Genomic DNA, 17,295 nt, shown 5'->3' on the forward strand with positions numbered 1-17,295 from the left:
GGTCCACCCCAAAGAGAAATTTTCCCCAGACTGATTTGAAGATTGGCATTGGTCTGATGGCTTCTGATAAAGTGATAAAGTGAACTGCTTGTTCCTATAAGTGCTAATATAATGACAATGGAAATCAATATTTAAAAAATTTTTTTCAATGTTTATTTATTTTTGAGAGAGAGACAGACAGACAGACAGACAGAGTGTGAGCGGGGGAGGGGAGAGAAAGAGGGAGACAGAACCCGAAGCAGGCTCCAGGTTCTGAGCTGTCAGCACAGAGCCTGACGCGAGGCTCAGATGCATGGACCGCAAGATCATGACCTGAGTCGAAGTTGGACGCTCAACCCACTGAGCCACCCAGGTGCCCCTGGAAATCAATATTCTTAACTTCATATTTTATCCTGTTTATGCATAACCATACACTCATAATTATATTATATATTATAATATATAATGTACTATATAAACAGTATCTTATATAACATATATGTGTATATATAATATGCAATATAATACATAACCATACAGTGACATTAACTACATTTTAATATGTTTCATGAAATAGTCCTGACGACTAATTAAGGGCTTAATAAGTTCTTACATAAGAATTAAATGAAAAAATATGGAAAAAACAATATAGGCAGATATTTGCTTATATTGTGTCAAGTTTTTACTGTTTTCCCTTACTAAATTGAATGAGTATTTTGATTGTGTCAATAAAAAGACAAATTGAAAATCAAATTATTTTTTAAAGAGTAGTGACAATGTCTACATTAAAAAAATTTTTTTAAAAAGGGGTGCCTGGGTGGCTCAGTCAGTTGAGCATCCAACTTCAGCTCAGGTCGGATTTCCCAGCTCCTGAGTTTAAGCCCTGCGTCAGGCTCTGGGCTGACAGCTCAGAGCCTGGAGCCTGCTTTGAATTCTGTGTCTCCCTGTCTCTCTGCCCCTCCCCTACTCACAGTCTGTCTCTCTCTCCCTCAAAAATAAATAAACATCAAAAAATAAAGTAATGACAATATCTACAATATAACAGTTCTTTGTTTGCTTATTATGGGGTACTCTCAAAACATCACAATGATAATAATACAGATTTTGTAACTTCAAAAGTCACAGATATTTTTTGTATCTGGTGAAAAGAATATAAAACAAATGTAGAGAAAATCACTATCTGCTTTAGTCAATTAATGGACAGTGTATAGTTTAAACTCACTAGAAATACTTAGGACATTTAAAGTACAGTGGGAAAAAAACAAGAGGCCCAGCCAAAAAAAAGTGTTAGTATGAGAAAATGAAATGCTGAGAACATGAAAAAATATTTTGAGGGGTGCCTGGGTGGCTCAGTCGGTTGGGCATCCGACTTTGGCTCAGGTCACGATCTCGCGGTATGTGGGTTCGAGCCCCGCGTCGGGCTCTGTGCTGACAGCTCAGAGCCTGGAGCCTGTTTCAGATTCTGTGTCTCCCTCTCTCTCTGCCCCTCCCCCGTTCATGCTGTCTCTCCCTGTCTCAAAAATAAATAAACGTTAAAAAAATTAAAAAAAAAAAAGAAAAAATATTTTGATCAAGAAGAAAAAACCTGTCTTATCTACACAATCGGGAGGAAATGTCTATTACTTACCAATTGCTATTTTTTCTTCTCTACCTCTTGGGTGACATTTTGCCCCTCCCGGTGCAACTACTGCTGTAGCTGAGTCAAATGCACAAACCTGGAAAAGGACATAGAAAGTTCAAAATTACGATTCTCTCCTCAGCAGAAAGGGAGATCAGTTCACACTCCCCTTGAGACCTGCTCCTTTTTAACGCCTAAGGAAAGAAGCTGGTAGAGAACTCGTTTCTTAAATTGTCTGAAATTATGAAGTATCCTTAAGTTCTTCAATCTTCTCTCTATAAAGTACATTAAATGGGGCTATACTAAGATCTTGTAATTACTAGTTCTTTGCCAGGAGGCAGATAAAACAATTGTAAGGGACAGTTTAATATATTGCTACTCAGTGACCCAAACTAGCCTCTGCCTAGAGATTATAGGGACATGGGGCGCCTGGGTGTCTCAGTTGGTTAAGCATCCCACTTAGGCTCAGGTCATGATCTCCCGGTCTGTGAGTTCCAGCCCCAAGTCGGGCTCTGTGCTGACAGCTCGGAGCCTGGAGCCTGCTTTGGATTCTGTGTCTCCCTCTCTCCCTGCCCCTTCCCCACTCACATTCTATCTTTCTGTGTCTCTCAAAAATAAATAAACATTAAAAAATTTTTAAAAAGAGATTATATGGACAGAATCTTGCTGATTTTTGATCAAGGGAGTTACAGGGGAGATGACTGTGGCATAGAAGGCCCTCGAGCAGGCAGAGACTATCTACGAGGTAATTCAGACAAAAGAATCAAGAACCTTGAGCTTTGATTTTAGTTTGAAACTGAGAAGGGAGAAAATACCAGAGATGTTTGAAAGAAAAAAAAGCAACATACCTTGACAAGAATGATCCATGAGGTGTTCTGGGCTACAGTAAATCATAGAGTGAGAATTCCAGTCCTCTCTTTGCTATTTAACTATTTTTATATTTTGCAAAGTCAAATCAATGGTAATTTGAGTGGGAGAAAAGGCAACACAAGGATCACGTGTTTAAAAAGATGGGAAAGAAAGATGGTGGCTGGGGAAAGACAGGTTTACAGGTTGCCCAAACAAGCAAAAATGTCAAGCTTTTAGTTTGTTAGGTAATTTTTTGTTTTAGTTTTTATTTCTTTTTTTTTTAATTTTTTTTAACATTTATTCATTTTTGAGAGTGAGAAAGAGCATGAGCGGGAGAGGGGCAGAGAGAGAGGGAGACACAGAATCTGAAGCAGGATCCAGGCTCTCAGCTGTCAGCCCAGAGCCTGACGCAGGGCTTGAACTCACGGACTGCGAGATCATGACCTGAGCCAAAGTCAGACGCTGACCCAACTAAGCCACCCAGGCGCCCCTGTTTTAGTTTTTATTTCTAATTGGTAGTAGAGTGTTTAGCCATACTGAAACCCTTCTGAGGTCTTATATCTGGTTCTGTTCTTTGCCTGGAAAATGTGGGAGAGGAATGATTCAAAAATGCCTCCAAGAAACCTAATGAAATTCTTTCAGAACGTGATGCTAATTTGGATGGGAAAATGATAACCTCAATTGGAGGCGGGGGTAAGAAATATACACAAGGCAATGCCCAGCTCAGTAAGGAGGCAGCAGAAAATGAAGATCCGGGATTTGCGTTAGCCGTTAGGACAGGAAATGCTGACTGTAGTCTCATCGGCATAGAAGCAGTATGTGAAGCAATGAGAATAAAACTCAAAATCGATTACAAACATGCCGTGACTATCTTTTTTATTAAATATCAAAGTGGGATAGGAGTAGAAGGCATATGCCCCCCCGAGGGCAGAGACAGCAGGATGGGGCAGTGAGAAAGTCGACCCGTCCCTGCAGACCACAGGCACTGGCTGATCTGGGCAGTTATAGATAGGACTTCAAGCAAATTATGTAACTCTCTTATAAGAGGGGATTAACTTAATTGGTATTTGAATTTACTGTAGGTATTAAATGAAGTAATATATGCAAAACTGCTTTAACTTTAAAAATTTACACCTACAACCAAAATGTAAATCAAATTCCAACTGTGTCCTTAATGGAAGAATGCCTCATTGTCATCACCCCTCCATTTCCTGCTGAGATTCGCTTCCTTCCCAGGCACCCTTACCATCTTCCCAGAGCGGCACTGTGAAGGTCTGTCTGTACCCTCTCACCTCTAATCTCATGTCCCAGCCACACGTCTCATGTGGATTTCCTTCCCAACTGTAACTTCCTCTCTGTAGTTCGACACACTCTTTTACCTACATTCCAAGTGACTTCACTCCCTTAAGCAGCACACACACTTTTGTCCCTAGGGAAGGTAGAGGTAAATTCTGGGTGCAACCTAACCATGTTTTTATTCAATTACACACAATCTAATTTGTGGTGACTGTATTCTGGATAAAGTTACCAAGTATGTTTCCAGGGTCAAGAATCTGACCTGAGATTCTGTGTGTGTGTGTGTGTGTGTGTGTGTGTGTGTGTGTGTTCCTTTATTTTATTTTATTTTTTTTTCAACGTTTTTTATTTATTTTTGGGACAGAGAGAGACAGAGCATGAACGGGGGAGGGGCAGAGAGAGAGGGAGACACAGAATCGGAAACAGGCTCCAGGCTCTGAGCCATCAGCCCAGAGCCCGACGCGGGGCTCGAACTCACGGACCGCGAGATCGTGACCTGGCTGAAGTCGGACGCTTAACCGACTGCGCCACCCAGGCGCCCCGTGTGTGTTTCTTTAAATGCAAATTCTCATTTTATGGATGTGGCCCTAGATACTTCTCTCGGGATGCATAAATAAAGTTTCATATTCTTTGGTTAATTTTTAGTGTCTCGGGCATTTTTGTAGCCTCCAAGAGAACTGGAAACGTCCCATAAAATTCTTATTCTCTCTAAGGCAGCATGGTATCCAGGGAAACAGTGTCACAGGCTTTGGAACTACCAAGAGCTGGATACAGAACCCAGCCCAGACCACTTATGAGCAGCAAAACTCCAGCCTGTTATGTAACGCCTAGAGGACTTGGTTTGGAATACAATGGAAATAATGGTTTCTACCTTGTAAGATTACCTTGGGGATTCAATAAGGCAGAGTAGGCAAAGCACTACGCAGTGCCCGGTATGAAGTAGATACTTAATAACTATCTGTTGAGCAAACGAGTGTCAGTGACCTTCTCAGTCAGCCCATCCGAAAGCCTAACAGTGTGCTGAACATACTTGAAAGATCCATCCAACTGAAGCAGACCTAACAGGTCTGGTTTAGCAGCAGCTTAATAAAAACTTGTCCATTTACAGATTGCAACAAGTGATTTAAAAAGGTTAAACGTACCCTTTAAAAAAAAAAAAAACACGACATTATCGTCTGGAATAAAAATAAATGTTTGATATAACTCTATACTTTAATTTCAAGAAACACACAGTTCAAGTACCTCATTCTAGGCAGGAAGTTAATCTACTTTTTAATATCAGAAAGTATTTATGGCTTTCAAATAACAATGAAAAATTATGCTTTGCGTGGTTCCTACGCTATCACTGCTGAAAAGTCAACTTTTTTCCATATGAATTTTATACTGTCACTTCTGGTCGGCCAATTAATTAGGTAATTCGGTAAGACTAGGAACCTGATCTTTTTAATGTAAACTTTGATTGCTCTCTGTTAGTTGTCTGTTACCTTTGGAAACAAAGAGGAGATGGTAATTATCTCCCTCTCCCAACTCTGTTGTTTCATGAGCTGATATGGAAAGTTTTCGGCCTACCCCTGGAGAGTAAATATTACAAATTCTAGGAAATGCTACTGTAGAAAAGCTTTGACTGAGAATTTCTGGAAAAAACTTTTCCTTTAAAATTTTAATTTTTCCTGCTTTTTGTTTACCCTTCTATAATCTAGAATGTATCCCACCCTTTGGTAACCTTTTCAAATATAAAATCTTATGCTAATTGAACTGAGAGGCCTGAAGAGCAGTGACTAAAAATATACTCACACTTACAGTGGTTTTGTCGTAATCACCTATGTATCTGGAAGGCATTCAACATTCCAGAAACTTCATTCCTATTGTACAGGTCCTTGAGTCTCCAGATCAGATAACCAGTGACACTGATGTTTCCTGACTATGCAAGAATCTTTCTATTTGAGTGGTATTGGACAGTTAATAAGGAGCACTAAAACAAAGCCTAAAGTTAAAGAAAGTTTCAGTATTCGGTACCAAGGAAAAAAATTAATAAAACTCCTACTACATACAAAAATATTTGGTCCCACTGCAATGTTACAACCAATTGAGACCTTATGAGAGTCCTAAAATCAGACACCCCTCAATAGACAATGGCTAACACACTAGCGGTATTTCACTTTTCAAACTTGCTGAGCATCAATTTCCAAATCTGTAAAATGGAGAGAACAATATGAGTCCATGGGGTTTGTAGTTAGAGTGAAACACAAGCCTAGCATAGGCTCACACAGTGCAGTGCCTGGCACACAGTAAATTCTCTTCCCTTTCTCTTTAAGTTTACACACATCTGCATGAAATCATATAGGATTAACCGTAATGGAGCATTATGAGCTCTGAGTCATTTTAATCCATATTTTACTTCTGTGCAGCTATTGACTGTACGGGTGCAACACAATTTGGGCACAGGTTGAGAAAGTGAATGGCTGGTGATTTTAAAGAGGATTGTAATGGACACTATCGTCCAGTTAAATCATCACATGAGAAAGCTTGATATGCTGATGAGGCATCAGTAGGATTTATCAACCTCAAATGGGCACTCATGATTGCTCTGAAATCTAACTGTGCCCCCAAATCTCAATCCTATGTTTCCCAATCATCATTCCACACCTTCTGGAACACAATTAAACTCCAACTCTCCCTCACTCTTAGCTAATGACTCCAAGGACAAACGGAAACCCTCAGAAGGGAATTCTCCCGTTTTTCCTTCTAGTAAATCTGTAGCCATCCTCTTCTTTCCCTTTTTAAGGAAAGGAACAGGGTCTCTCAAAAGCCAGTTTCTCAGCATGTGCCCTATATCTCCATCCCCTCCTGTATTCTTAGGGAACCTCATCCCATTCATTACTCCTTTTCTCGCTTATATCTTGCATATATCTACCTATAGTAGAAAGGTCTACTGCCTTAATTTCCGGAGCAGTCAACTTTGCTCTAATATCTTCCATTCAAGACAACACAACCCAAAACAAGAAAGCAGTATACCATCACTTTCTAGCTACTACCCTGTCTCTCCACACTCTACCCCGTCGAATTTCATAAAGAAAGGGCCATTTACGCTGTCATCTTCTTCACCTACCATTTACTCTTCAACACTGAATCGGGATCCCATTCTCAACACACTGTAAAAGCTTCTCTGGGGCCTGTTACTCATAACTTCTGTATTCTGTATACAGAATCCTGTTCTAAAGCCAGCAACATCCAATGGAAACTTTTCAGTCTTTATTTTATTTGACTTCTCACCAGTATTTTACAAAACTAACCACTACTCTTTGAAACACAATCTCCGTTGATTTTTCCTGACACCACATTTTCCTGGTTTTCTGTCTACTCCTTGGGGGTTCCTTCGCAGTCTTCTTTGCCAGCTAGGCTCTTTTTCTACCCAATCTCTCTCTTTTTTTTTTCTATTCATTGTTTTATTATTTTATTTTATGTTATACTATCAAATTCTTTTTTTTTTTTTTTAGCTCTTTTGAGATATAACTGGCTAATCTCTACCCAGCCTCTTAAAGAAGTTACTCAGGGTGTGATTCTGAAATCTCTTGCCTTTCGCATGTTCTCAGACTTGACTTCAGAAAATATTTATATATGGAATGGCCACAAATCTATATATATTTATATTCCAAACCAGTCTTTGAGCTCCAGATTCTTATATCTGCACATTTAATTTTTCCACTAAGATGTTTTACGAGCATGTCAAAATATGTCCAAACTAATCACTTGAGCTTCCTCCCAAACCATTTGAACCCTTCCCTCATCAGGAGCTTTGCTATTTTGTCCATCTGAACAAAACTCTCCAACTCTTTACCTAAGTAATGCCTACTTTCCCTCAGGTTTCCACTTACATGTCACTGCTTTTTTTTTTTTTTATATTAAAAAAATGTTCATTTATTTTTGAGAGAGAGCAGGGGAGGGGCAGAGAGAGACATGACAGAGGATCCTAAGCAGGCTCTATACTGACAGCAGAAAGCTGGATATGGGGCTCAAACTCACAAACCATGAGATTGTGAACTGAGTCGGAGTTAGATGCTAAACTGACTGAGCCACCCAAATGCCCCTTCATAATTTTTTTTAATATGTTTTATTTTAGAGAGAGAGAGAGCACACACATGCGGGAGAGGGACAGAGGGGGGAGAGAGAGAGAGAGAGAGAGAGAGAGAGAGAGAGTCTTAAAGGGGCTCCACGCTCAGTGCCAAACCGGATGCAAGGCTCAATTCCAGGACCCTAGAATCATGACCTGAGCAAAAACCATGGAACACGAAGCCGTTCAACCGACTGAGCCACTCAAGTGTCCCTAAACGTCACTGTTTTAAAAGGGCCTTCTTTAACTCTCCTAACTAAATTAGACTATCCTATAGCACCCTGCATCTCCCTTCAGAGCACATATGACCACTCACAGTTATAAACTGATTTGCAATCTCAGTGTTCGACTCTGCCATTTCCCTTACTTTTCTCTGGCTCCCCCCTCCTCACAACACTTCCATGCTTCTAACATTCCATATAATTTGCTTATTTATAGTTATGAAGTTTTGTTTTTCTCTCCACTCTGGCACGTAAGGTCCGTAAAGATTTCTTGTCTCTTTTGTTCCCTGATACGTTCCAAATGTCCGGCACATGCTAGAAATTCAATAAATATCTGTTGAATCAATGAGAGACTACGTCTGTTTTGCTACTCACTATATTCCAAACTAATCAATGGCAGTGGAATTGAAGTTCAGGTACTATAACATCTAGGATGAAATATGGAGCACAACACCATAAACACAGTAGGATCTCATGTCCTGTGAATGAATGAAAGCTTTCGAATGAAAAAGGCGTATTTAATTTGGAATCTAGACAACGGTCCTCTTTACTATTTTTTGTTTGTTTTAGCACACAATCTTGTCTTTTGTTCTCTTCCTCCACATTCTAAGAAGTTTTAAGAGATAATAATATGAGGCCGGAGCTCCATGAGAGGAAAGACCATGCCCTTGTACTTCTGGTGTCAGCTGATGTCTAGCCCTCTTCCTGGTACTTAGCAGCAGCTGAATAAATAAATAAAATTAGGAACCAATGAGGGGAACTACCCAGTGAATATGTGCCATCAGGTGAAGGCCAGACAGCACCAGGCAGCAGTGGAAGAAGCTGGGGACTTGGAATCAAGGGGGTGAGCTCCATTCCTGCTTCTACCTTCCGACAAAATCTGGCAACTTCCATAGGCCTGGTTTTTCACCTGGTGGGGGGATGAAACTAGACGATCTACTAAAATGTAAGCTCCCTGAGGCTAGGGACCGCACCTGTCTTGTTCACTGATGTGACAACAAGGCCTAGATCGGTACGTGTGGCACAGAGTAAGACCCCCAAGAATTTGTGTAAATATCTCTAAACATTCCTTCCAGTGCTAACAATTTAAGAGAAAAATAACTTTGAGGTATTCTAAATAAATATTTCTTTTGCTAGGATCACATACAGATTACCATCATCTTAGAAATAAAGAGCCTAGTCCCTGGTGAAAAGAATACAAAAAAAAAAAAACAAAAAAAAAACCTGTTTCCTCTCGGTGAGTTGGTTACGGGGATTTACCTGTTTTACATTTTCACCGTGCATTCTGGGGTTCTTTAATTATATTTAGATAAATAATCATATTTGTACACTTAGCGTTTGATCTGGAACCTTTAGCTCTGGGCGCGAGAACACCCAACTCCTGAGGGACTGTATACTCACAACTGTGCAACTTGTACTGGTTCCAGTCTTGCTGGCGGTCCTTCCCTGCCATTATGTAGTTTCCGAGGCAGGATGGGCTCTTGCCATTTCTCAGCCCTTTCCTTCCTCACCCATCCTCTGCCTTCACCCCTCTCTCCCATTCGAGGCTTTCCCTTTGGCTGGCCCGACGCAGGGAGAGGTCAGGAGAAACTGCCCCAGCGCTCAGCGCCCCGGGCAGCCGCAAACCGCCTCCCCTAGCCAGTTACTGCGGACCGCCGGCTCTCCGAACTACGCTCTACACACGCTTTCGTATCGAAAGGAAATCGTGTTTTCTACCGTAAACTAGGGACCGCTGGTGGGGCGCGAATCTCTGCGTCTACACTTGTTTTCTAGCCCCGGAGCGGCTGCGGGAATTGATTGGTTCCCTCGCGCCCCGACGCTTGGGGTCCCCCCGCGCTCCGCCTGGACCCCGCCCCCTCGCGCGGCCATCTGCTACGCTGTCTGTCTGACTGTCTCTCGCTCGGCCTCTCTTTCCCCTCCACCACTCCCTGACCACCCCCCGGCTCCGCCCCTTTCCCCTCCCCCCGTCCGGGGCTCCGAATCTTTCGTGGCCGTTGCCAGGGAGACAAGCCGATACCAGGCAAATAGGCATTCGAGAAAGAAAAGGGGGGAAAGCTACACGGCAGTCTGGTAACAAAGGAGCAATAAAAGCAGCCCCCAAATGGAGGGCTGAGGACGCGTCTGCGAGAAAATCCGAAAGCGAGCTAGCAATCCCCCCAAGTTAAAACTAGGAGGGGGATGCAGAGGAAGGGGCACGATTCACGTTGGGGGTGGGGGCTAGCAACAACCTTAAATGAGCTTTTGGGAATCGCCTGGATGGTGGTTTTGGATCAGCCCAGCTGGGTTTTCAAGTTGGAACTCCGCTAATACAAGAAATTCGCGTCCACCTCGGCGGCTGGGGGCTTGGGCCAGGCCAGCGGGCTCCCTTAAGGGTGATAACATGTTTGGCAGGATACACTTCTACGGAAACGTCTTTCCATCAGCTCTGGGGAATATGACTTCGTGAGTGAATGATGCATCTGAAGGCAGTGGACAGTGAGAAGACGAAGCTTCGTGTAACGATGTACAGCTTGGTGATTTTCAAAGCAATACTTGAACAAAGAGTTATTGGCTTGAACCAACCATCTTTTTCACTCAAAGTGTGACCCATTTCCCTACAATAAGCAGAAAATAAAACTGAGAATTCCGAGCCAACACCAGGAGAAATGAACCATTCTCTCGACTGCTTCTCCTCTCCATAAGCAAAAGATTATTCATTTCAGGATTACTAACCGTAAACGAGAAAAGGGTCTGATGTGGAAACGAGTGAAAACTCTGGGAGCAAAAAATGTAGGCGGTAGGAGAATGTTTATTAGGCTGTATCCTTGATTTTTGACCGCCTCCTCCCCTTCTTTAAATCAGTGCCTTGTCTTTCACACACAAATAGCGTCTGGTTCTTTGGTGGCGAGGGGTGCAGATGGAGGTGCTCTGTGTCCCCTTACAGAAGCTTTTTCTCGAACCCAAGCTAGACCGGAGCGTTCAGGGATCTTCTTGCTATTTTTCAACATGCAGTTTCTCGTTAGAACTGTAATCGTCAATCCGGTTGTTTAGCATTTCATCGCTGCTGCCTCCCTCCCTTCCAAGAAAGAACACACTCGCTTGCATGCACACTTACACATGTTCAGAAAGAGTCCATCCGATCCTGGCAATCGGCTGAAAATGATTCATATCTACGTGAATTGCTTCCCAACCGCGTATTTGGATTCATACACTCGAGGCTGTGTCTCGTTTCACCATAGAGAAAAATTGTCATTTCATACAGTGATAAAATGCGAACCGTTATGATCTTTTGTAAATGGCCCTCACTTTATATTGTGGGGGAAAAAATCACTATTTGGCAATAGTCGGGAGTGGGGGGATTCGATGAGCGTCGCAGGCCAATATCGAAATATTTTATTTCATGCCAATGCGGGATAGGGAAGGGAGTGTGGCTTAGGCTCCTTGCCGCTTTTGCATTTTCCACATCTGGCCTACAGACCTAATTCTAACTCGAGATGTCGTTTGATGAAATTCGATCTTCGTGGTTTAAATACCTTTCAATTCGGGGGCGATATAACGTTTGCAACCGTTAAAGAAACAAACCCTGTGCAATATCTGTGAAACCAATATGGAACACGGAGAAAGAAAACATGCTGCACACAAATCCTAACCATTGTCTTTAACACTCGCATACACACACACATACACATAAACACACAGGGAAGATGGGGGAGGGGAGCGAGTGGAGAGAGACAGACACGGATACAGACCGACAAGAGTCAAAGCGAGTCAAGTTAACGCTTTCTCCGCCCCCAGCCACAAGTACCCCCCCTCCCGCGTTAATTAATTCCAAACAAAGCAAGCCAATCAAGTGATGCATTATTATTTTCAAGCAGAGGGAGGCGAGAGGCATGTATTTTTTAATTGATTTATTTATTTGGAGGACATTAATTCTCGGTCTGAGGCTGATTTTCAAACCATTTGCAAAGCGCGGCTCCATTGTTCGCCGGGCGCGCAGGCTCCGCCCCCTGCTTTGTGTGCGGTGCGCGGATTGGCCGGCGCGCGCGGGGGCCGCGTCAGCGCCCGCGAGCCCATTCATCTGTGCACTTGGGCGTTGGACCCCGCATCTTATTAGCAACCAGGGAGATTTCTCCATTTTCCTCTTGTCTACATTGCGGCTACAAATCTGGGATTTTTTTATTACTTCTTTTTTTTAAAAAACTACACTTGGGCTCCTTTTTTTGTGCTCGACTTTTCCTCCCTTTTTCCCTCCCTCCTGCGCTGCTGCTTTTTTATCTCTTCGACTTAAATTTTTTTATCCGGAGTGTATTTAATCGGTTCTGTTCTGTCCTCTTCACCACCCCCACTCCCCCCTCCCTCCGGTGTGTGTGCTGCTGCCGCCGCCGCTGCTGCCGCCGCCGCTGCTACTGCCGCTCGCCCCGTCGTTACACCAACCGGAGGCTCTTTGTTCCCCCCTTGGATCTGTTGAGTTTCTTTGTTGAAGAAGCCAGCATGGGTGCCCAGTTCTCCAAGACCGCTGCGAAGGGAGAAGCCACCGCGGAGAGGCCCGGGGAGGCGGCTGTGGCCTCGTCGCCTTCCAAAGCGAACGGGCAGGTAAATTCTACCCGTGTTTCTGGTCATTTCTTTGGTGTCTTTCTCTAGTCCCGACGCTTCTTTTTCCCTCCTGGTCGCGCCCGAGGCGCATTCGGCGGAGAGAGGAGCGTGGCCAGATTCCAGTCTGAAAGTTGAATGGAAAGCGATAGCCTAAATTGTCAATTTCTCATAGGAGGGGGGGGGGGGGTCCTCTCCTCCACCCCCAAAGGAGTGGTTCCCGGAGAATCCTGGCAAATTCTTGTGTAGACGCGAGGAAAGAAGTGGTAAATCGTCTAAAATGGCGTGTTTGGAGCTTGGCAGAACGTGACTAGCTAGGTGCTAACCCCCCTCCCCCAGTCAGGTTGCAAATGTGTTTGGTGGGCACAAAGGTGTTTGGGTGGCTCTCCGTGTTTGCTGTCGAGATTGGGTCGCTTTCAAGATTTCTGAACTGGTGTGATTGTTGGAGGGGGAGGGGGTGGGGGGGAATGGGGAAGGTGGTGGAGAAAGGCTAGGAGGGAAAAGCTGTCTTATTGTATGCTGAGGCGGCAAGCCCTGGGTTCTTGGAAAGGTTGCTGGCTGGCTGGCTGGAGCTGGGCAGAAGGGTTTCAGTATCTGCTGGGCAGAAGGGTTACAGTGTCTTTTGGTGGGGCTTTCCCACTGTTCTAAGCCTTTATTCGTTAGCTGTCTGTGGAATTACACACCCATCTGACTTTTAAATGGTATCCCTGGGGTGGGAAGACTCGGTGAGTCCTTGAAGACCCTCTCCAGATGGTCAAGAAGAGACAGTTCGGGTGTTTCGGATGGGATTGTGCGTGTGCTTGGCGCCTAGACCACTGCGGGGGGCCACCCCGGAGCTGCCCGGACCCAGGCAGATGGCCACGGTTGGGTGGGCGCGAGAGGTCGGCCATGGGTGGCTGCTTTGAAAACACTGGGCACCCACCACGCCTCTTTTCCTAGAGTAGAGGCCGTGTAGCTTCGCCTGCTCTAACCTAATGGGGAAGGCGAGCTCTGCCAAGAGGCTCTGAACCCGTTAAAAATGTAAGACGAGCCGCCGTGGCGCGCCCCGGCTACACAGAATCGTAGGCGAAGGTGGGCGTGGAAGCGGAGGCAAGATCTTAGAAATAATGGGTTTCCCCCTGCCTTGTTGGTTTTATTCGGACCAGGATGCCGGGAAGCCACCTGAGCTTTGTTTGTGGACTCTCGGCTGCGCGATCCGGGCTCGGGGGCGCCTCGGCCGGCGGGCAGGGCCGGGCTGGGCAGGGCGGGGTGGCCCCGCGGCCCCGCCCCTCCGCGCCCGCCCGCGCCCAGCTCTGCGCGGTGGAGGCGCAGCGCCCCCTGGCGACCCCAAGCCCTAGGGGGCGTAGGACCTTTGCGCGCGCAGCTCAGGCGCTTCTGGCTGGAGCGCTGATGCCCCTGGGAGTTCTCGGTGTTTTGAAGAGCCCTTTAGGGTTTAGGGGAAAGGGGGACTGTGTACCGACTCTGGCTCTGTGCCTTCTCCCAAAGGGCGCTTGGTGTATCGTGTGTTACGTGGCTTTTTTTGCATAGCCCGTGAGGCGAAGGCTGGAATAGGTTACCCTTTGCATTCTACGTCTGGGGTTCGGCCCTCTTCCATCCGCAGGGCATTTGTTGAGGGGTCGAGGCTCCTGCTGTGTCTTTAGGGCGCCCCCAACGGCACTGCCCCGCTTCTTCGGAGAGCGCTCGTCTAGGCAGGCAACCCTGCCTCCCCATGAGGGGGTGGGGGGGTCTCCAAAGCGAGAGGGGCCCAGCGGGGAAGCCTGTCCCTCCCGGCCCCAGGGTGGGGGCGGCGATGGCGGCGCCCGGGCCGCTTCAGTGACAATCCCGCCTTCTCTGCCCCGCAGGAAAATGGCCACGTGAAGGTAAACGGCGACGCTTCTCCCGCGGCCGCCGAGCCGGGCGCCAAGGAGGAGCTGCAGGCCAACGGCAGCGCCCCGGCCGCCGACAAGGAGGAGCCCGCGGGCGCCGGGAGCGGGGCGGCGTCGCCCGCCGCGGCCGAGAAGGAGGAGCCGGCCGCCGCCGCCGCCCCCGAGGCCGGGGCCAGCCCGGCGGAGAAGGAGGCTCCCGCCGAGGGCGAGGCCGCCGAGCCCGGCTCGCCCTCGGCCGCGGAGGGGGAGGCCGCGTCGGCCGCCTCCTCGACGTCTTCGCCCAAGGCGGAGGACGGGGCCACGCCCTCGCCCAGCAACGAGACCCCGAAAAAAAAAAAGAAGCGCTTTTCCTTCAAGAAGTCTTTCAAGCTGAGCGGCTTCTCCTTCAAGAAGAACAAGAAGGAAGCGGGAGAGGGCGGGGAGGCCGAGGGCGCAGCCGGCGCCTCCGCCGAAGGCGGCAAGGACGAGGCCTCCGGGAGCGCCGCTGCGGCCGCCGCAGAGGCGGGCGCGGCCTCCGGGGAGCAGGCGGCCGCGGCGCCGGGCGAGGAGGCCGCGGCGGGTGAGGAGGGGGCGGCGGGCGGCGACCCGCAGGAGGCCAAGCCCGAAGAGGCCGCCGTCGCGCCCGAGAAGCCAGCCGCCAGCGAGGAGGCCAAGCCCCCCGAGGAGCCCAGCAAGGCCGAGGAGAAGGCCGAGGAGGCCGGGGCCAGCGCCGCTGCCTGCGAGGCGCCCTCAGCCGCCGGGCCCGGTGCGCCCCCGGAGCAGGAGGCGGCGCCCGCGGAGGAGGCGGCGGCCGCGACAGCCTCGTCAGCCTGCGCAGCCCCGTCACAGGAGGCCCAGCCCGAGTGCAGTCCAGAAGCCCCCCCAGCGGAGGCGGCAGAGTAAAAGGGCCCGAGTTTTGAGATAATCGAAGAACTTTTCTCCCCCTCCCCCCCCCCCCGTTTGTTTGTTGGAGTGGTGCCAGGTACTGGTTTTGGAGAACTTGTCTACAACCAGGGATTGATTTTAAAGATGTCTTTTTTTTATTTTCCTTTTCTTTTTAAGCAACAAATTTTGTTCCCCCACCCCCTCCTCCCCCCACAGATCCCATCTCAGATCATTCTGTTACCACCATTCCAACAGGTCGAGGAGAGCTTAAACACCTTCCTCTGCCTTGTTTCTCTTTTGTTTTTATTTTTTGCATCAGTATTAATGTTTTTTGCATACTTTGCATCTTTATTCAAAAATGTAAACTTTCTTTGTCAATCTATGGACATGCCCATATATGAAGGAGATGGGTGGGTCAAAAGGGATATCAGATGAAGTGATAGGGGCCACGATGGGGAAGTTTAAGTGGTGCGTGACATTGCCAAGAGTAACGTACCGCTAGAAATAAATGATGGTGTAAAGGCTTAGTCTTTTTCTTTTTTTTTTAAAGAAAAGTTATTACGATGTATTTTGTGAGGCAGGTTTACAACACTACAAGTCTTGACTAAGAAGGAAAGAGAAGAAAAAAAAAACACCAATACCCAGATTTTAAAAAAGATCATAGTCTTAGGAGTTCATTTAAACCATAGGAACTTTTCACTTATCTCATGTTAGCTGTACCAGTCAGTGATTAAGTAGAACTACAAGTTGTATAGGCTTTATTGTTTATTGCTGGTTTATGACCTTAATAAAGTGTAATTATGTATTACCAGCAGGGTGTTTTTAACTGTGACTATTGTATAAAAACAAATCTTGATATCCAGAAGCACATGAAGTTTGCAACTTTCCACCCTGCCCATTTTTGTAAAACTGCAGTCATCTTGGACCTTTTAAACACAAATTTTAAACTCAACCAAGCTGTGATAAGTGGAATGGTTACTGTTTATACTGTGGTATGTTTTTGATTACAGCAGACAATGCTTTCTTTTCCAGTCGTCTTTGAGAATAAAGGAAAAAAATCTTCAGATGCAATGGTTTTGTGTAGCATCTTGTCTATCATGTTTTGTAAATACTGGAGAAGCTTTGACCAATTTGACTTAGAGATGGAATGTAACTTTGCTTACAAAAATTGCTATTAAACTCCTGCTTAAGGTGTTCTAATTTTCTGTGAGCACACTAAAAGCGAAAAATAAATGTGAATAAAATGTACAAATTTGTTGTGTTTATTTATGTTCTACCAAGACTTCTAGGTCTTAAGGTTAATTTTGAGGAACATCTTGCATGCCATCAAGAGTAAATTTTATTGTGGTTTTTAATCTGAAGTTTTCAAACTGAAATTCATAATCAGAGGTGTCAGATTACATACAGGAAGCTCTTAGAACATTCCATGTCTGTAACCATTTACCTGCATTGAATTTTCATTTAAAAACTCAACAATTATTTTTATTGTAGTTATATAGCATGTCAGAAAGTAATCATTTAATACGAAAGTGATGTGACCCGAAGACTCTTTATAAATGTCATATGGAAGTTTCCTAAAATACATTTTTTGTCATGCAGGTCCAGAAACTTAAATTTATACTGAGTGAGAGTCTATTTAATCCAAACTGCAGATGGGCCGCAAAAGTGGCCAAATGTGTTTCAGAAATTGATGGTGTTTTACCTGCCGTTGTAATTGCTTAGTGCTTGGCTAATTTCCAAATATTGCTTAGATTATGTGTTATACCTTAGGAAAACAGGCTTATGTAAAGAAGTGATGGTGATGAATGGGCAACATTGTCAGTTTATGGGCCTTTTAGTACTTGCCTCAATTCAATAGTTGCAAACTTTTTTTTTTTTTAAATGAAAGTAGTGTGTTAGTATCTTGTTACTCAAAGGAGAAAA

At 45.6% G+C, this 17,295-nt stretch overlaps 1 protein-coding gene and 1 long non-coding RNA gene across 5 annotated transcripts in view; one reads left to right on the plus strand and one right to left on the minus strand.

The window, feature by feature from the left end:
• Nucleotides 1-9,976, minus strand: part of LOC109499850 — a 68,031-nt gene extending 58,055 nt beyond the window's left edge. The window contains exons 1-2 of one of the 4 annotated variants that reach the window (XR_006598191.1): nt 9,476-9,975; nt 1,607-1,694 (exon numbers count right to left, since the gene is read on the minus strand). This is a non-coding gene — a long non-coding RNA (uncharacterized LOC109499850). Of the gene's footprint in view, nt 1-1,606; nt 1,695-9,475 lie in introns of all 4 variants that reach the window. The other 3 variants (XR_002742416.2, XR_006598192.1, XR_002742415.2) reach the window with 3 other exon arrangements.
• A 2,096-nt stretch (nt 9,977-12,072) lies between these two features.
• On the plus strand, nt 12,073-16,620 carry MARCKS (myristoylated alanine rich protein kinase C substrate). Its single transcript, XM_023254273.2, has 2 exons — nt 12,073-12,646; nt 14,485-16,620. The coding sequence occupies exons 1-2, from the start codon at nt 12,545-12,547 to the stop codon at nt 15,388-15,390; spliced, it is 1,008 nt and encodes a 335-aa protein (XP_023110041.1). The 5' UTR covers nt 12,073-12,544; the 3' UTR covers nt 15,391-16,620.
• Nucleotides 16,621-17,295: the final 675 nt, after the last annotated feature.

Source organism: Felis catus, chromosome B2 (genome assembly GCF_018350175.1).
Source record: "Felis catus isolate Fca126 chromosome B2, F.catus_Fca126_mat1.0, whole genome shotgun sequence".
NCBI lineage: Eukaryota > Metazoa > Chordata > Mammalia > Carnivora > Felidae > Felis > Felis catus.

Coding starts and splice junctions, on each gene's coding strand:
- MARCKS (XM_023254273.2), top strand. CDS start 12,545: ATGGGTGCCCAGTTCTCCAAGACCGCTGCGAAGGGAGAAGCCACCGCG. Junction 12,647..14,484: donor CTTCCAAAGCGAACGGGCAG/GTAAATTCTACC, acceptor TCTGCCCCGCAG/GAAAATGGCCACGTGAAGGT.